This window comes from Bufo bufo, chromosome 9, assembly GCF_905171765.1.
Source record: "Bufo bufo chromosome 9, aBufBuf1.1, whole genome shotgun sequence".
In the NCBI taxonomy this organism is placed as follows: Eukaryota; Metazoa; Chordata; class Amphibia; order Anura; family Bufonidae; genus Bufo; species Bufo bufo.
In genome coordinates this window covers 218,185,643-218,206,204 of record NC_053397.1, presented here as the reverse complement: position 1 = coordinate 218,206,204, position 20,562 = coordinate 218,185,643, and the positions used below count along the sequence as shown (strand labels likewise).

Below are 20,562 nucleotides of genomic sequence, written 5' to 3'. Positions count from 1 at the left end.
TACAGTTCTGGGCTCCTGTGAACAAGGCAAACATAGCAGAGCTGGAGAGGGTCCAGAGGAGGGCAACTAAATTAATAACTGGAATGGGGCAACTACAGTACCCTGAAAGATTATCAAAATTAGCGTTATTCACTTTAGAAAAAAGACGACTGAGGGGAGATCTAATTACTATGTATAAATATATCAGGGGTCAGTACAGAGATCACTCCCATCATCTGTTTATCCCCAGGACTGTGACGAGGGGACATCCTCTGCGTCTGGAGGAAAGAAGGTTTGTACACAAACATAGAAGAGGACTCTGTACGGTAAGAGCAGTGAGACTATGGAACTCTCTGCCTGAGGAGGTGGTGATGGTGAGTACAATAAAGGGATTCAAGAGGGGCCTGGATGTGTTTCTGGAGTGTAATAATATTACAGGCTATAGCTACTAGAGAGGGGTCGCTGATCCAGGGAGTTATTCTGATGTCTGATTGGAGTCGGGAAGGAATTTTTATTCCCCTAAAGTGAGGAAAATTGGCTTCTACCTCACAGGGTTTTTGCCTTCCTCTGGATCAACTTGCAGGATGACAGGCCGAACTGGATGGACGGAGGGCTTTTATCAGCATTATGTACTATGTTACTATGTGTGAATGCCCTTTAAACTTGTGGGCCCAAAGAGCTTTCACTCAGTACAGGTCTATACAATTCCCAGTGTTTGGGGGGGTTGGGGAATGAGTAGAGATTTTTATTGTGCCTGGGCCATCTGGGAGGGGTGTCCTGTGTCCTGTCTGGTCATAGGCAGTGTGGGGGGGGGGGGGGGGGGGGGGTTTGGACCTTTCCACTCTGCCTGGCATTCTGCTGAAAAGGACCCCTGGGGGGAATGTCCTGTCTGGTCTATTGCCGTAAAACTCCCAGAGATGCTGATTGGTTAAGTGCAGATGATTGACCAAAAGCAACTTATCGTGGCCCCTCCCAAATGTCATTTCCAGTCAGATGACAGGCACAGCCTATGGTCCAACCCCAACTCTGATCCCATGAGCCTTACTAGGGGGGAAACTCATAAAACCCCTCCTGACTCGTCTGTTTTTGGTAAATACTTGCCTTCCCCATGTGTCAATGAGGCCTCTGTGGGGAGCTCTAGTGCTGTATATGGGGGGACTCTGCCCTGTCAGTAGGGGGATCTCTAGTGCTGTATATGGGGGGACTCTGTCCTGTCAGTAGGGGGAGCTCTAGTGCTGTATATGGGGGGACTCTGTCCTGTCAGTAGGGGGAGCTCTAGTGCTGTATATGGGGGACTCTGCCCTGTCAGTAGGGGGAGCTCTAGTGCTGTATATGGGGGGACTCTGCCCTGTCAGTAGGGGGAGCTCTAGTGCTGTATATGGGGAGACTGCCCTGTCAGTAGGGGGAGCTCTAGTGCTGTATATGGGGGGACTCGGCCCTGTCAGTAGGGGGAGCTCTAGTGCTGTATATGGGGGGACTCTGCCCTGTCAGTAGGGGGCGCTCTAGTGCTGTATATGGGGGGACTCTGCCCTGTCAGTAGGGGGAGCTCTAGTGCTGTATATGGGGGGACTCTGCCCTGTCAGTAGGGGGCGCTCTAGTGCTGTATATGGGGGGACTCTGCCCTGTCAGTAGGGGGAGCTCTAGTGCTGTATATGGAGAGACTCTGCCCTGTCAGTAGGGGGAGCTCTAGTGCTGTATATGGGGGGACTCGGCCCTGGCAGTAGGGGGAGCTCTAGTGCTGTATATGGGGGGACTCTGCCCTGTCAGTAGGGGGAGCTCTAGTGCTGTATATGGGGGGACTCTGCCCTGTCAGTAGGGGGAGCTCTAGTGCTGTATATGGGGGGACTCTGCCCTGTCAGTAGGGGGAGCTCTAGTGCTGTATATGGGGGGACTCTGCCCTGTCAGTAGGGGGCGCTCTAGTGCTGTATATGGGGGGACTCTGCCCTGTCAGTAGGGGGAGCTCTAGTGCTGTATATGGGGGGACTCTGCCCTGTCAGTAGGGGGAGCTCTAGTGCTGTATATGGGGGGACTCTGCCCTGTCAGTAGGGGGAGCTCTAGTGCTGTATATGGGGGGACTCTGCCCTGTCAGTAGGGGGAGCTCTAGTGCTGTATATGTGGGGACTCTGCCCTGTCAGTAGGGGGCGCTCTAGTGCTGTATATGGGGGGACTCTGCCCTGCCAGTAGGGGGAGCTCTAGTGCTGTATATGGGGGGGCTCTGACCTGCCAGTAGGGGGAGCTCTAGTGCTGTATATGGGGGGGACTCTGCCCTGCCAGTAGGGGGAGCTCTAGTGCTGTATATGGGGGGACTCTGACCTGCCAGTAGGGGGAGCTCTAGTGCTGTATATGTGGGGACTCTGCCCTGTCAGTAGGGGGAGCTCTAGTGCTGTATATGGGGGGACTCTGCCCTGTCAGTAGGGGGAGCTCTAGTGCTGTATATGGGGGGACTCTGCCCTGTCAGTAGGGGGCGCTCTGACACTTCATGCTTTCTCTAAACTTGCAAGGATCAGCAACCTCTGGCACTCCAGCTGCCCTGAAACTACAACTCCCAGCATGCACACCTATTCAGCTCTTCTTGTAACTCCCATAGAAGTCAAAGGAGGATTCTGGGGGTTGTAGTTTCAGCTGGAGTGCACAAGGCAGTGTCCTGCTCTATGGGGCCCTCTGGTTGTCATTATATTTCCAAATATCTCACTAATTATTCCATAAAATCGTTCTGTTCGTTAACAATTAACGTTCCGCCTCCGGTATATTCCCATAGATAGTAAATAACTGCTAACTAGTCTATGGTCTAAATGTACAACCCCCACCATTCAGCTCCAGGGCCTGCGGAGCGTTGTAGTTTCACAAGGTCTGGAGAGCCAATAGGATCAGTAACTCACGGAAGCCAATCTGATTCCAGCTTTCATTTTTACAGTACGGGTTAGAAACTGAAAGCAGCGCTCCTATTGGTTGCTAAGGGCAACCATTTCCTGCTACTCTATATATACAGTCCAGTGTGAGGCGTGTTCTCATTCCCGTAGGTGACGGGTCTGAGGTGACGACGTGATCCCTGTCACTGAGGAGGCGGTGGGCGGGGACTCGCTGCTCATAGGCCGGTGACGGGGGCCGGACTGCCCCGGGCTGACAGCTCAGGCACCGGCCGGCCATTATCATTGGAGCGGGCGCCCTGCCTCCTCCCTCCGGTCCCTCCCTTCTCCGAGCGGCCTGTGCATACAGAGTGCGGGCTCCGGGCTCCGGCGCAGCTTCCTCCCGGCGCTATGGTGAACATTCAGATCGTGAAGACCCAGGCTTACCCGGACCAGAAGCCGGGCACCAGCGGGCTCCGGAAGCGGGTCACCGTCTTCCAGAACAGCCCGAACTATGCCCAGAACTTCATCCAGAGCATCATCTCGGTCACCGAACCGGCGGAGCGGCAGGACGGCACTCTGGTGGTCGGGGGGGACGGCCGCTTCTACATGAAGGAGGCGATCCAGCTCATCATCCAGATCGCGGCGGCCAATGGGGTGAGTAGTCCGGGGGGCGATGTGCTGCAGCTGACAGAGGGGGGGGGGGGGGGGGGGGGTCTTAAGGGCAAAGTGCTATGGGGGTCGATGTGCTGCAAGGGCATGATGCTGCGATCTTCTGCATGGCTGTAAATGCTATGGGGCTAATATGCTGCAGTGATGGGGTGCAGTAGTCTGCAGGGCTGTAAATGCTGGGGTGGAATGGGATACAGGTCAGTGAGTGCAGGGGTGCAATAGTCTGTGGACTGTAAATGCTCGGGTTCAATGGCATACAGGTTCAGTGGGTGCAATAGTCTGCAGGTCAGTAAATGCTGGGGTGCAATGGGATATAGGTCAGTGAGTGCAGGGGTGCAATAGTCTGTGGGCATTAAATGCTCGGGTTCAATGGCATACAGGTTCAGTGGGTGCAATAGTCTGCAGGTCAGTAAATGCTGGGGTGCAATGGGATATAGGTCAGTGAGTGCAGGGGTGCAATAGTCTGTGGGCATTAAATGCTCGGGTTCAATGGCATACAGGTTCAGTGGGTGCAATAGTCTGTGGGCTGTAAATGCTCGGGTTCAATGGCATACAGGTTCAAAGGGTGGAATAGTCTGCAGGTCAGTAAATGTTGGGGTGCAATGGGATATAGGTCAGTGAGTGCAGGGGTGCAATAGTCTGTGGGCTGTAAATGCTCGGGTTCAATGGCATACAGGTTCAGTGGGTGCAATAGTCTGCAGGTCAGTAAATATTGGGGTGCAATGGGATATAGGTCAGTGAGTGCAGCTGATGCAATAGTCTGCAGGGCAGTAAATGCCGGGATGCAATGGTCTGCAGGGCAGTAAATGCCGGGATGCAATGGTCTGCAGGGCAGTAAATGCCGGGATGCAATGGTCTGCAGGGCAGTAAATGCCGGGATGCAATGGTCTGCAGGGCAGTAAGTGCCGGGATGCAATGGTCTGCAGGGCAGTAAATGACAGGGTGCAATAGGCTGCAGGGCAGTAGGGACTGGAGTACAGACTGAATTCTTATGTTATACTGATCAAGAAATGGGTGCAATATTCTGCAGGGCATTTTATAATGGAGTACAGGGTTCGCTGAGCCCTGGAGGACAAACCAGGGCGCCATCCACTGCCGCCGGGGAACAGCTGACTCCTGACGGCAGGATCTGGTGTCACCTTGTGGACGGCATCATGTGACCTTTGACATTTAAAGTGACCTTGCAGGAATCCAGAGCTGAGGGGGCGCTCCCAGCCCCTGCCATTGGATTTGGGTGAAGTAATGTCCCGGATAATCACCTGAAATAAAAACCTAAGGGGTGAAGCCGGAATATACAGCGTGCATCCTGCGCCATAATGGGGGGCTGGGAAATCTGCAAGATAAGGCGCCGTTCACACCACCGTATCGATTACGCTGTCCACAAATTGTGGTCCATTGGCATCCCGCACTTTTTGTGGGCCCCGCTGTAACAATGCCTGTCCTTATCTGCAAAACAGACAAGATTAGGACATGCTCTATCGTTCTTGCGGGGCCACGGAACGGACATACGGACGCGGAGAGCCCGCGGTGCGCTGTGTGCATTTTTTCGGCCCCAGTGAAATGAATGGGTCCACTTCCGATCTGCAATTTTGGCGGATACTGAGCAAACATGCGGTTGTGTGAATGAGCCCTAAATTGACACGTCGATCGGTGTATGGAAAGTCCGCACGTAATGGGCTACATGTGCTCGCCGCAGAAGTAGCGTTACAGTGTTACACCGAAGTTCTGCAGCTTCGTCAATGACATCTATGAGATAAAGTTATAAAGTGTGAATTGCACAAAAGAGACGCCATTGACTTCTGCAGGTGAAGTATCATTATCGAAAAACGGCATGAAAAATCACGCACGCAGCGCGCGGTTTCGCTTTTTCATGTCTCTGGTCAAAATCACTGGGAAAATACATCGGGGGCTCAAAACCCGCAGTGCACATCCACCTATGTGACTGGGAAACTGATCTGTATCCCATTTCACCCCAGCATTTACAGCCCTGCAGACTATTGCACCCCTGCACTCCCTGACCTGTATCCCATTGCACCCCAGCATTTACAGCCCTGCAGACTATTGCACCCCTGCACTCCCTGACCTGTATCCCATTGCACCCCAGCATTTACAGCCCTGCAGACTATTGCACCCCTGCACTCCCTGACCTGTATCCCATTGCACCCCAGCATTTACAGCCCTGCAGACTATTGCACCCCTGCACTCACTGACCTGTATCCCATTGCATCCCAGCATTTACAGCCCTGCAGACTATTGTACCCCTGCACTCACTGACCTGTATCCCATTGCACCCCAGCATTTACAGCCCTGCAGACTATTGCACCCCAGCCTATGCCGCCATATTGCCCTTGACCCTCCCTGCTGGCTCAGAATGAGGATGAATGGTATCCGCGAGCTCAGAATCTGCAGGGACTTTATATGTAGGTCTTCGCACTCCTGACTGATCCTTCTGACGGTTTCTGCATTTCTTGTTATGACCCTGTACCTGATCTGTGTGCCTCCAACCCTATGTGTCCACTCCTTGTCCGTGAGCGCCCCCCCCCCCCCCATTCAATCAGTGGGAATCCGACAACTGGGGGCCACATATCCCCAGAATTGAGCACCAGTTTGAGTAAGCACGTTACTGCTACATTCATCTCTATGGGATGCCCGAGAGGCCTCATTTACACAAGTCCATATGGAAGTTCCGGAGAGGACGGTAGTTGTCAACCGGTTCAGGCGTCTGTGTTTTTTTATGTTTCCGTGCATCCAGAATAAAAAAACAAAACAACGTAGTTGCTTTGTAAAAAGCCTTAATAGAAAATGTATCATTTTTGTGCATTCATCTCCTATGTGTCTCCATGGTAACAGACTACAAGCAGACTCTGTGTAGTCTGATGCCGCAGTCGAGTTACTCATCTCCCTCGGTTTGAGTCTGAATCTGGATCTAAACTGTACATGGCTTTTGATGTCCGTATTTCAGGTCCGCAGCTCGTTCTGTCGTTGTCTGTACTAGGGCGGTGTTTTCAAGGAAGGCAAAAAAAGCCTCCATGTTCATTTTGCGGACAACAAACCACAGATCCTCAAAACACGGACAAATGAGGTGTGCACCCCGCATCACGGTACGCACCCATTGACTTCAGTGTCTCCGCGATCCGCAAGACATGTCTTATCTTTTGCGCATGAAAGCCGCAAAACGGACACGTCTTGTGGATAGGACCTTATCTTCATCCTTAGGGAGCGTTCACACGACCGTATTTTCTTCCGATCTGCACCCATTCATTACTATGGGGCCGCAAAAAATGAGGACCGCGCACGGACGGGTGTCCTCCGTGCGGCTTCTCCGCAGATTATAGAACATGTCCTATTTTTGTGTGTGGACACAATGTAACAATGTAGTAAGATCTCGCCGCAATGTAACAATTTACCGGGGATGTGACTGCCGCTTGCTAAACTTCCTCCTGTTACTACACAGATAACGACGCCTCGTCGTTGCGCGCGGCCTGATGACGTACAGGTGAAGTCACTTACTGTCAGACATGTCACAAAGAGGGATCAGGACAGTTAGACTGCAGAGCTGACACTCTGGTCGTCCCTGCATCATTCATATGACTGCTGCAGCCAGTCACTGACCTCAGTGGAAACACACTGAACATTCAAAGTGTCACTGCTGAAGCCGGTGATTGGCTGCAGCAGTCACATGAATGATATACTTAACCTCATCCCTGCAGGACCAGTAGGGACCACCAGAGCATCTGATGAAGCTGGGGGGGGGGGGAGTGAATGTGTTTTTGAAACCCTGAACACCCCTTTTAAAGAGTCAACAACTTTGAAGATGTGGATGCCTCCAGCACCCCAGGCAAGCAGTTGATTTTGCCAGGGGAAGCCTCAACCAGCCAGGCATCTCTTCTGCAGTGGCCACTACAGGTCGTATGTAGTATTACATAAAAAAAAAACATGAACACTTGAGTTATACTGCCGTGACCAGGGCTGCCATGAATCCGAGGTCTCTGGCACGAGGCCTCGGATTGTGCTCTGTTCGTTTTCAATAGGTTTCCTTGAGCGTCTCCTGCACAAGAGCCTAAAAAAGGAACGCTCCTGCGAATAGTGGGGGTCTGTCTGCTGGGACTATGGGGGTGTCTGTTCTGGTCAGAGGGGTAGACGTGTTTAGTGCATGTGAGATGAAAAAACAGCTGAGCGTGCTCACTTTCAGGGCGCATTCACATGGTGCGGCAGAGAGCTGCAGTTTTGTTGCATTTTCACAGTGATTGTGCAGCAGTAAGGATGCAGCGATCTGCCGCACACCCTGTCAATGTGCCATTGATTAGTGAGGAAGGAGGGCGCACTGACTGGCATCAGAGAGGCTGCATTATAGTGTTTTTATTATTTGGAGGTTTTTTTTCCATATGCTTTTTTTTATGGTGTATTTTATTTTTTGTAATTTTTTTATTTTTTTTGCAGTTTTTCCCATAGGTTTATGTATTGGGCAACTGTACAACGCACAGCAAGTACCATACAGCGGTCCTAAATATTAGGATACATGCCGGGCATCCTATGGTTTCCTTGACAACTGTGCCACCCAGCGTGCAGTTGTAGCGCCCTACTCCTGATGTCTGGTTGGGAGAGTTTCCCTGAAGGCACACTTCAAAACAAAATGACTTTTCTCCCCATAGTTTACACTGCCGAGCAGCTGCATGTGGGCGGGACTGCAGTGTGATTGACAGCTCTGAGCCCCGGTCCAGTGACAGCAGGACGATTGGCTGCTCCTGCACCCTCCCCCTCCCTCCCATACACTAGTATTGATAAATCCCCCCCCCCCCCCCCAATGTATCAGCAGGTAAATGGAACCACGCCCTCTGATACCTGCCCTGACACAGGGTGGCAGTTTCTGAATCCCGGAGCGATGGCGAGCAGTTTTGGCTCTCGTACAGATCCACGGATTACTAATGTCATTGCCGCGCCCTCCTGTTCAGCCGATGAATCACCGGGTAAAAACTTCTGCTCCAGGCGGTGGAGATTCAGCCCTGTGAGCTGATCGGCGCTGATCGTCCCGTCACTGTAGGCCGATGACACAGCCGTTATGGGGTCTGGATTGTGGCTGCACCCAAACCCATCAAGGTCCGATTGAACCAAATCTCTGATTACTATAGGACTTTACAACGATCTCTGGTTGGTAGAACCACAAGCGGGCATTAGAAGGGACGTCAAGGAGAGTCCGAAAATGGGAATGTAGACCCCCCTAACTTCAACATTTGCATCGTATGACTCCCCTCAGCAAAACTCAAAATGAATACAGATGCCAGAGTTGGCCTCTATTATATAGAGCCAGCTCTTTTATAGAGACCCCAGACCAGATGCCCCCAACTATATAGACTGCAGGACAGCCCCAAAACCAGGCCCCAGATCTATAGAGACCCCAGACCAGACTATATCTATACAAACCCCAGACCTCCTCATCTATATAGACCCCAGGCCGGGCCACCCATCTATGAAGACCCCTGATCTGAACTCCCAGATCTCCCCCCCCCCCCCCTGTAGAGACCAGGGGAGAACTGGAAATTTAAAGTGGCCCTGGAAAAAATAAATAAAAGACCCCATGTGTCATATACCCGTCCCCACTGAGGGTACGTTTCCGCTGCTGCACACAGTAGTGCGTCCTGATGCCGGGGCTGAGCCTGCTTCTGCACACAGTAGTGCGTCCCGATGGCGGGGCTGAGCCTGCTTCTGCACACAGTAGTGCGTCCCGATGGCGGGGCTGAGCCTGCTTCTGCACACAGTAGTGCGTCCCGATGGCGGGGCTGAGCCTGCTTCTGCACACAGTAGTGCGTCCCGATGGCGGGGCTGAGCCTGCTTCTGCACACAGTAGTGCGTCCCGATGCCGGGGCTGAGCCTGCTTCTGCACACAGTAGTGCGTCCCGATGCCGGGGCTGAGCCTGCTTCTGCACACAGTAGTGCTTCCCGATGCCGGGGCTGAGCCTGCTTCTGCACACAGTAGTGCGTCCCGATGCCGGGGCTGAGCCTGCTTCTGCACACAGTAGTGCGTCCCGATGCCGGGGCTGAGCCTGCTTCTGCACACAGTAGTGCGTCCCGATGCCGGGGCTGAGCCTGCTTCTGCACACAGTAGTGCGTCCCGATGCCGGGGCTGAGCCTGCTTCTGCACACAGTAGTGCGTCCCGATGCCGGGGCTGAGCCTGCTTCTGCACACAGTAGTGCGTCCCGATGCCGGGGCTGAGCCTGCTTCTGCACACAGTAGTGCGTCCCGATGCCGGGGCTGAGCCTGCTTCTGCACACAGTAGTGCGTCCCGATGCCGGGGCTGAGCCTGCTTCTGCAGCATTCAGTGTCAGGGAAGAGAACCGCTTCCTTCTGGGAGATTTCGGCAGCGCTCAGTAGATTTGACAACTCTTCTCTTTTGGATGTCCGGGAGGTCTCCCCTTTTTCCCGGAGAGAAGGGAAGAATGGGGGTCATTTACTAACTGCACTACACCAGTTTTTGGTGTATAAAAAGTTGCAAGACCCCTTTTTTGCGACTCTTTAAATGCCGGTGTGACAATATTTTGTTGCATGGACGATTTTTTGCGCCGTCCTTAGCACTTGGGAGCGTCGAGGGTGGGACATTTGGCCCGACACATTTTCGAACAGGTACAGGTGTAGAAACGGAGTCGTTTTTACTCCAGGAATACGGCCAGATGGCGGTACTCCTAATTTATGATCAGACCTGCCTGGGAAGGGGGGGATCTGAGATCTTAAAGAGCCGGTCTTGGTAAATGGCCCCCAATGAGTTGGAGTAATGTGGGGGCACCAGCATTCTTTCCATTCTCCATAATGGGGAGAGGTTTAGATTTTGGGATCCCAGGATAGGGAATATTAACAGGGGCTATCCAGGGAGGGGGGTGCTTTACTCCCTGACGTAAGGGGTGCTGGCGCCCGCTCTGCTTTGCTGCGTTTTCACGCAGACTCTCGTCATTATATAATGATTACGCTTTTTTTTTTTCTCCCCCTTTGCTGATGACGGATCTTGGGGGGGGGGGGGGGGGGTTGGTAGTGTGCGCTGCTTCCGCACTTTCAGGAGACCTTGTCCAAGTCGTTATTGAATGCGGCTGGGACTTAATCAATCCCATTTAACTTTCTAAAAATACAATCCATTATCAGGGAGTGTAATTCTCCTCTATAGGAGGAGGAGGAGGATGAAGAAGAAGAAGAAGAAGAAGAAGAAGAATCATATTGGCATTGAATATACCTGTGACCTACACCCAAAACCGTATCGCCCCCCCGGGTTAGCCTGGTTTTGCACTTTTTGTCCCGCATCCTATCTGCCTTTTTTACAGATTGTTTGCTGACCCGTTCGTTTCAATGGGGCCACAGAAGATGTCCACATCCGTATGTCCGTTTCGCCAGCCCGTAAAAAATATAGAATGTGTCCTGTTTTGCAGACGAGGATAGGACATTTCTACAGGAGTTTATAAAAAAAAGAAGAAGCAGCAGCATGCAGACGTCCGGGATCCGCGGTTTGTGGACTGCAGAACGCATATGGTCGTGTGCATGGGACCTTAACCTGAAAAATTCAATATTTGAAGCCCGTGACATGGGAGCGGAGGTGAAGTGTTTTTGGCCTTGGATGTTCTGCAGTAAAACTTCACGTCCTGATCAAAGGTTGCAGAGGTTTTACAAACAAACCTCAGTTTCTTTCTTTTTTTTGCACGACTGTACAATCCGCTCCATGCCCCATAATATCGCCAATTATTGCCTATGTTCGCACTGTGGTGTTTTTTTTTTCTGCATCAAAGCCATGGCAGCTGCGTTCTGTGGTGGCCGATGAGTGACAAGGAGCCCCCCGCCTCTGTCTGAACCCCTTGTTGCTATTGACTGTGGCGTCTGATTGACAGGGCCAGCGAGCGATCTCCTCCTTCCGCTGGCCCTGTCTGCAGCTGAAATACCGCGGCTGCGCCGTACTGGTCCTCATTCGGCGCAGGCGCTCTGAGAGAAGGACCCTTGCTTGGCTGCTCCTTTCTCAGTGCGCCTGCGCCGATGACGTCGGCCCTACACCCGGAAGAGAAGACGCCGGCATCGCTGGTAAGGAGAGCGCTCGCTGGCCCTGTCAATCAAGTGGAGGAGGGGGCGTTTTTTTTTAGACCGAGGATGCGGCGGCTACCAGCAAGTAACCGCCTAACTTGCTGGTAGTGAAGAAATTTGCATATCACAAAAGTACTATTTATAAAGAATTTAAAGCACAGCCAGAGGTAAGAGGGGCATATATGGACTCTGCGTACATTAGCAATTATATTAAGTCCAATACTGAAAATTGCCGTTTGGGGGGTGACAGAAGCCCTTTAAGGGCAGCAATTTATCAAGACTGATCTAAAACAACCACAAAATCCCCATAGCAGCTGCAAAGCCACAACGTGTTAACCTGGATTGTATTTCCAGAGAGACCAGTTCAGATTTCATGGATGTAGTTCGCCAGTTTCACCACCAGGTGGAACCCTTTACCCTGAGCCCCAGTTTTCTGGATTCATCCAGTTTGCAGCCTCTGACACCTCAGGTTATAGAATAAGTAAGGTGTCTCGAGTCTCAATGAACCAGTAAACACAATATATTATAAAATATATATTTAATAGTGGTGGCATTTATTCCAAAGGAAATCAAACAATATAGAATAAAACAATGGTGGTCCTTATAAATGGTGCTGCGTGCCCTGCGGCTATTTGTCACTGTTTAAAATCTAGTATAGTATTATACATGCTGAGAACTGGCTGCGATATAGTCGTGATGGTAAAAGTGTTTAAATTGTGGAAAACGTGGCTGATTCTGAGCTCTAGAAAGCAGCTGAACAGGCAACTAATAATGCCCGATTCACGTGAATCATTAAAGGGGTCGTCCCACGAAAAATATTCCAGTTTTCAAACCAGCACCTGGATCTGAATACTTTTGTAATTGCATGTAATTAAAAATTTAGCATAGCCACTGAGTTATTCAATAAAATGTATCTGTATAGCGCCACCTGCTGTTTGTTATTTTTCTTATTTCTTTGTCCTGCTCACTGAGATGGCCGCACATGCTCAGTTTCATCCTTCAGCTGCCTCCTGAGCTGTGATGGGGAGAGAACTGCAGGAGAAAGGACACGTCCCCTGAGCTGTGATAGGGAGAGAACTGCAGCAGAATGGACACGTCCCCTGAGCTGTGATAGGGAGAGAACTGCAGCAGAAAGGACACTCCCCTGAACTCTCAGCTTGATTCAAATCTAGCAGAGCAATGAATGTGGAGATCTCTGGATCCATGTGAGGTGCAGGGCTGGTTCTAGCTTTGTTAGAAAGAGATTGGCATGTACTATATCGGGGATGGCCAATCTGAGGCTCTCCAGCTGTTGCAAAACTACAACTCCCAGGATGCCCACACTCCCTACAGCAGGGAATGGTGAGAGTTGCAGTTTTACAGGTTGGCCATCCCTGTACTATATGATTTAGATTTTTTATTAGTCATGGGATCCCCCCTTTAACGCCACTGTACAGAATGTGACTATAGTTTAGCCACTATATAAATGTACCGCATTGGAAGTGAATGGCTCGGGATCCGTCTGTCTCCATGTGGCGCTCCGAGGAGGTGCGCTCCTATTTACAGTCCTGTCTCTGTCACTAATGGGCAGATTTTTCTTTCTGTGACCTTAATAAACTTAGAAAGGATTAAGTTACGGGACTTGGGAACTAAATACCAGACTGCGTCCACCTATCCCCCATCTTGTGGACTCTGTGCAAAGGTCAGCGAGCAGGGAAGAGAAACAGGTGTCGGGGTTGGGTCCAGTTACAGAGGAGCTACTATAACCACAGACGTTACCTCTGACAAATTACTGACCAGAAGGAGATTCCAGCATTTACCTCAATGCACAAATATATGGAAGAGCAGACCGCAGGAGAGCAGGGTCTTCAGATTCATCATTGACTGGTGGCAGTGCCAGCTTCCTGTGCCCACATATCACGACGCAGTGTCTGCTGTTCTAACCGGGCATGAAGGAAAAAGAAACATTTGGTGAGCAGGACAGTGCTTGGGAGACCTGCAGGAGAGAGAGACTAGAGAGCAGGACAGCGCCGGGGAGACCTGCAGGAGAGAGAGACTAGAGAGCAGGACCGCACCGGGGAGACCTGCAGGAGAGAGAGACTAGAGAGCAGGACAGTGCCTGGGAGACCTGCAGGAGAGAGAGACTAGAGAGCAGGACAGCGCCGGGTAGACCTGCAGGAGAGAGTGACTAGAGAGCAGGACAGCGCCGGGGAGACCTGCTGAGAGAGAGACTAGAGAGCAGGACAGTGCCTGGGAGACCTGCAGGAGAGAGAGACTAGAGAGCAGGACAGTGCCTGGGAGACCTGCAGGAGAGAGAGACTAGAGAGCAGGACAGCGCCGGGGAGACCTGCAGGAGAGAGAGACTAGAGAGCAGGACAGCGCCGGGGAGACCTGCAGGAGAGAGAGACTAGAGAGCAGGACAGTGCCTGGGAGACCTGCAGGAGAGAGAGACTAGAGAGCAGGACAGCGCCGGGGAGACCTGCAGGAGAGAGAGACTAGAGAGCAGGACAGCGCCGGGAAGACCTGCAGGAGAGAGAGACTAGAGAGCAGGACAGCGCCGGGGAGACCTGCAGGAGAGAGAGACTAGAGAGCAGGACAGTGCCTGGGAGACCTGCAGGAGAGAGAGACTAGAGAGCAGGACAGTGCCTGGGAGACCTGCAGGAGAGAGAGACTAGAGAGCAGGACAGCGCCGGGGAGACCTGCAGGAGAGAGAGACTAGAGAGCAGGACAGTGCCTGGAAGACCTGCAGGAGAGAGAGCCTAGAGAGCAGGACAGTGCCTGGAAGACCTGCAGGAGAGAGAGAGACGAGAGCAGGACAGTGCCTGGAAGACCTGCAGGAGAGAGAGAGACGAGAGCAGGACAACGCCTGGGATACCTGCAGGAGAGAGAGACTAGAGAGCAAGACAGTACTTGGGAGACCTGCAGGAGAGAGAGCAGGGCAGTACCTGGAATACATGCAGGAGAGATGGCAGAGCAGGGTAATAGCTGAGCTGTCCTGCTCTCTAGTGTCTCTCCTGCAGGTAACACCTGAGACGAGAGAGTATAGCAGTACCTGAGATACCTGCAGAAGAGACACTAGAGAGCAGGACAGTGCCTGGGATGCAGGATATATAGTACAAAGGTACTAGAGAGCAGACTGTACTTGGGATCACTGGTATGTAGTAGAGGGGCACTAGAGAGCAGGGCAGTACTGGGGGTAACCAGTATATGGTAGACGGGCACTATAGAGCAGGGCAGTACCTGGGATGTCTGGTAATAGTAGAGGGGCACTATAGAGCAGGGCAGTACCTAGAATAACCAGTATGTAGTGGAGGGGCACTATAGAGCAGGGCAGTACCTAGAATAACCAGTATGTAGTGGAGGGGCACTATAGAGCAGGGCAGTACCTAGGATAACCAGTATGTATTGGAGGGGCACTATAGAGCAGGGCAGTACCTAGAATAACCAGTATGTAGTGGAGGGGCACTATAGAGCAGGGCAGTACCTAGAATAACCAGTATGTAGTGGAGGGGCACTATAGAGCAGGGCAGTACCTAGAATAACCAATATGTAGTGGAGGGGCACTATAGAGCAGGACAGTACCTAGAATAACCAATATGTAGTGAAGGGGCACTATAGAGCAGGGCAGTACCTAGGATAACCAGTATGTAGTGAAGGGGCACTATAGAGCAGGGCAGTACCTAGGATAACCAGTATGTAGTGAAGGGGCACTATAGAGCAGGGCAGTACCTAGAATAACCAGTATGTATTGGAGGGGCACTATAGAGCAGGACAGTACCTAGAATAACCAATATGTAGTGAAGGGGCACTATAGAGCAGGGCAGTACCTAGGATAACCAGTATGTAGTGAAGGGGCACTATAGAGCAGGGCAGTACCTAGAATAACCAGTATGTATTGGAGGGGCACTATAGAGCAGGGCAGTACCTAGAATAACCAGTATGTAGTGGAGGGGCACTATAGAGCAGGGCAGTACCTAGGATAACCAGTATGTAGTGAAGGGGCACTATAGAGCAGGGCAGTACCTAGAATAACCAGTATGTATTGGAGGGGCACTATAGAGCAGGGCAGTACTGGGATCCCTTGGTCTGTTGCAGGATAACAGTCTGAAGCTATCCAGGTGGTTTTGTGGTGTTAGGACACGGTGGGGGTGTTGGTGCAGTTTGTGTTCTTACAGGTTTGGGTGCAACAATATCTTTGGAGACCGATCTTGTCAATATAAATGGTGATGGGACAAAACCTACATATTCATCAGTCAAGACTTGAACGTTGATGCTTAATCCTGATTTTGCGGTGGTCTCAGGACGCAGGTGAAGACCCGGCTCGTCTGCATTTGTCACCCTCAAACAATCTCTGCCTCACGTTCGCTGGCACCAGACCAAGGCTACTGGGTGAATCCTGGAATACTCCTGGTTTTCTGCCCCTTCCGCTCAGTCACCATTTAAAGCAGGGGGGATCATCCTTTCTCACCTTGCACGGGATGAACATGAGCGGTGGATTATCCTGCGAAGGTGTAAAGTAAAATCCATGCATACGTTTATATTCCCTCCTGTGACATTGACGGTTGAAGACATGTGGACGAAGCGTTCTTCAGTTACACTTAGAAACCACATCGTCCTCGCATCCAGGAGGCTATTTTTGGTCTCTCCTCGTCGAATGTCTTTGACATTGCTGCTGCTTAAATCAGTTTCTTGCATTTCTCCCCCTTTCCTTTTTATTTTTCTTGAAATTTTTATACACTTGTAATTATTATTATTTTTTACTGCGCGGCCTCTATGAATTAGCGCTATGGATGACGGCCCTATCCCATTACTGACGTTACCAACGGCGCCGTACAATGACCAGAGACCGGGAACCAGCGGGCTGAGAAAGAAGACTTATTATTTCGAGACCAAGAGAAGCTACCTTCAGAATTTCATCCAGAGCATTTTCTTTTCCATCGACCTCCGGGATCGTCAGGGATCGACTATGGTCGTCGGCGGAGACGGCAGATATTTTAATAAATCGGCGATTAAAACTATAGTTCAGATGGCGGCTGCAAATGGGGTGGGTATCACTGACTGTGGTGACATCGGTCTTCTTTACAGAAAAAGCTGTTTATTTACTGCAAATTTTATTTTTTATAATTTTATGCATTTTTTATTTTTTTTATTTTTTTTATGTAAAGTAAATTTAAAATATTTTTCAGTAACTTGTAACATGTTCTTGTTTATAAATATTTATAAAATGTATTTATTTATTTTATCTTTTTTTAGGATATTATTCTTATTTTTTAATTAGTTTTTGAGCCCCTCCCGGTAAGTCACATTGTAGCGGAAGCTTTTAAGATTCCATGAATGAGTGAGATTTTACATTTGACAAGAGGCGTGAATGACTGAGCGATGATTCCACTTTGTAGTCACATTAATTTTTAGTGCGGAGGATCTACCAAGTATGTCATACACAGTATTTAGTTTTTTTTTCTGGTAGTGATATGATTTATACTACAACACCTTTTTTATTTTTTTGCATATTTTTTATTTTTTTTATTTGGATGTGCATATTTATTATGTTCAATAGTTTTACCAATTAAATTTTTTTTATATATATATTTATGCATTGATTAGTAAGTAGAATGGAAATGAAACTCCCCATTATGCTTATTTTTTATTTTATTATTATTTATTTATTTATTTATTTATTTCTACAGCATTCACTGTAGAGTAAAGGCTACTTTCACACTAGCGTTGTTTTAATCCGGCGTTCAATTCCGACACCGGAACTGCCCGCCGGATCCGGAAAAACGTGTGAAAACTGATTACATTTAAATCCTGATCAGGATTTTGATCACAATGAAAAAATGCATCGGAAAAAACGGATCCGCCATTTATGGACTTTAACTTTTTTTTCACATTTTCCGGTTTTAACATGCAAAAGCCGGATCCGTTTTGACTGAACACAGAGCGCCAGATCCGGCGTTAATGCAAGTCAATGGGAAAAAGGCCTGATCCGGCGTTCAGTCAAAGTGTTCAGGATTTTTGGCCGGAGGTAAAAATACAGCATGCTACGTTTTTCTGAAAAGCCTGATCAGTCAAAAAGACTGAACTGAAGACATCCTGAACGGACTGCTCTCCATTCAGAATGCATGGGGATAAAACTGATCAGTTCTTTTCCGGATTTGAGCCCCTAGGACGGAACTCAGCGCCGGAAAAGAAAAACGCTAGTGTGAAAGTACCCTAAGAATGACATTCTGAGATACCGTTATGGGAATAATAAAGTTATATGTTTTGTTTGTTTAATGTTTTACTGCTTTAAAAATATTAACCACTTAAAAAATAATAGCATTTTTCTGTTGAGCTGTTTGGGGGCTTGTTTCGTGCAGGGCAAATTATAGTATTTATCAGTACTATTTTGAAGTAGATTTGACATTTTTTTATGACATTTATTTTTCTGTTATCATATGTTCCTACTATATAACTATTTTTAACATGATAAATGGGGAAAGGTTTTTGATAATTTTTAATGTGTTTTTTTATGATTTTTAAATTACTTTAAAACTTTTTTTTATTTATGTCCCCCTAGGGGTTGTATACCTGTGATCATTTCTAGAATGTGCTGCAGTACTTCTGTATTGCAGAGTATTGTGCTTGTGAAGCAGAATCCTATTAAAACCTGCCACAGGGCTCAATAGAAGCGCCTTCACTAGGCCTCTGGCTGCCATGACAGCTGCTTGGAGCCCCACAGGGGGAGGGGTGTGTGTGTGTGTGTATAACAGACAGACAGAGGGTGCAAGCCCCCATACAATCCCTGTGCACCTGGGGTGTACATCTCGGTGTATGAAGGGGCTACAACTACTGATATTGTTATGATGGCGCTTTTCTGGGGTCAGAATATATTAGGTAAGTTCTTAAAGTTGATATGTTGGGAACAGGAACAATGGTCAGCCAATAATCCATCGTATTAAAGGGGTGGTCCCATAACTGATGTAAAAAAAATCTAAATAATACAGTACATGACAATCTTTTTCTAACAAAGCTAGAATCAGCCCTGTTCCTGACATGGATGCAGAGATCTCCCCATTCATTGCTTCAATTGTGCTGCTAGATTTTTTTTCAAGCTGGCAGCTCAGAGGGTGTGTCCTTTCCTAGAGGGAATGTCTTTTCTGCTTCAGGTCTCTCCTTATCACCACTCAGGGGGTGTGTCTTCCTGCTGCAGCTCTCTCCCTATCACAGCTCATGTGCATGTTCTTTCTGCTGCAGCTCTCTCCCTATCACAGCTCATGTGCGTGTTCTTTCTGCTGCAGCTCTCTCCCTATCACAGCTCATGTGCGTGTTCTTTCTGCTGCGGCTCTCGCTGTCACAGTTCAGGGAGAGTGTCCTTTTTGCTGCAGCTCTTTTCCTGTAACTGTTACATCTTCTAACAGTAGATATGGCCGCTGGCAGTTCCATTCCACAAAAAACAGAATGCACACGGATCCGTTTTTTGTGGTCGTGTGCATGAGCCCTTATGAAAAACAAAAATACAGCAGGTGGCGCTATACAGATACATGTTTATTTACATTCAATTCCAAAAGTATTCAGATCCAGGTTCTGGTTTGAAAAAATGTAGAATATTTTTAGCGTGACATCCCCGTTAATGATGCCATGGATGCTGGATTATTGGAATTTTACGCAGTGGTTGGATGCTGGTTTATGGGAAGGAGTGTGTCGGCGTCTGCATCACATTTCTCAACAAATATTTTAGAAAAAATGTCAGAAATCTTAATCTCTGCATTGTGTACAAGTTCTGCAGGGTTTTGTCCTCCCCATTGTATTCATGTTATCAGCCCTTGTTTTCCAGATTGGTCGGCTCGTCATCGGCCAGAACGGCATCCTCTCTACCCCCGCTGTGTCCTGCATCATCCGCAAAATCAAAGCTATAGGTGGAATCATATTAACAGCCAGTCACAACCCCGGGGGCCCCAATGGAGACTTCGGCATTAAGTTCAACACTTCCAGTGGAGGTGAGAAACAAAAACCAGAAGCTCCACATCTTCCCGAGTGGCTGCCAAACTGGAGTGAAAAATGAAATCGCCCCTGTAGACGTGGTGCAGTCCCCTGCGAGGACTCCGGGCACCTGCACTGATACATTGTAGCAAACCATGAGGACAGGGGCGTAGCTATAGGGGGTGCAGAGGTAGCAGTTGCTACCGGGCTCAGGAGCCGGAGGGGGCCCAAAGACCCTTGCGCCCCATACGAAGACACCAGTATTATAGAAAGTGCATGCTGGTCAAGGTATTGCTCTGGCTGGAGGGAAGGGCTTGGGTCAAGAATTTGGCATGGGGGAGGGGTCTACTGTTTAAATTTTGGCTATGTGCTTCCCTAGCCACAAAACGCCCAAGCTGAACCTTTAGACCAGGGCCCATGAGTCTTTAGCTATGCCCCTGCATGAGGACATATCGGCGATTGATGGTGCATAGGTTTGGATACAGTGGTAGCGAACCCTCAGCTGTGAGGCGTATTATACTTAGGTTGTAAACAGTAATGTTCCCATTTACTGACAGCAAGCAGAGATGTTGAAAATGGCAAAGAACTCCTGAGACCGGGAATCCATGTTCAGAAGGCTGAGCATGGTGTCAGATTAAAAAAGACTCGACTGTCACCAGTGATCTGGATCCAGTGTCGGGGGCCCTTCTGACGCTTCTGGTCCCCACTGTCACACATTGAAGACCTGTCACCGCTGCCAGCCAATCAGTGGTCGGTGCAGAATATCAGAGTGCAGTTTGTTCGCAAAGTATTTTGTGACACAAAATGTGTTCTGTGACATAAAATGAATGTAGTAATCACAGAAGTAATTTTATCTTTACAGAATGTTATTTTGTGACACAGAATTATTATATATTTTTTTTTTACAGAACTGATTTTGTGGCCCAGAATTCATTTTGTGACATCCTTCATTTTGTTGCACAGAATGTTATTTTGCAACATCAGAATCACAAAATAAATCTTCTGCACAAAAAATGCCATTTTGTAACAACGCCCCAGTACTGCTGAGGCCGCACTTCCAGTCCAGCAGGGACA

The 20,562-nt window shown here is 49.3% G+C and overlaps 1 protein-coding gene across 2 annotated transcripts in view; it reads left to right on the top strand.

Annotated features, from left to right (window-relative positions):
• Nucleotides 1–3,016: 3,016 nt before the first annotated feature.
• PGM1 (phosphoglucomutase 1) overlaps nt 3,017–20,562 on the top strand; it is a 35,578-nt gene continuing 18,032 nt past the window's right edge. The window contains exons 1-2 of one of the 2 annotated variants that reach the window (XM_040406721.1): nt 3,017–3,482; nt 19,343–19,505. In XM_040406721.1, coding sequence (XP_040262655.1) covers nt 3,237–3,482; nt 19,343–19,505 — 409 coding nt within the window. In that variant the 5' untranslated portion in view covers nt 3,017–3,236. Of the gene's footprint in view, nt 3,483–16,297; nt 16,571–19,342; nt 19,506–20,562 lie in introns of those variants that run through there. The other variant, XM_040406722.1, reaches the window with a different exon arrangement.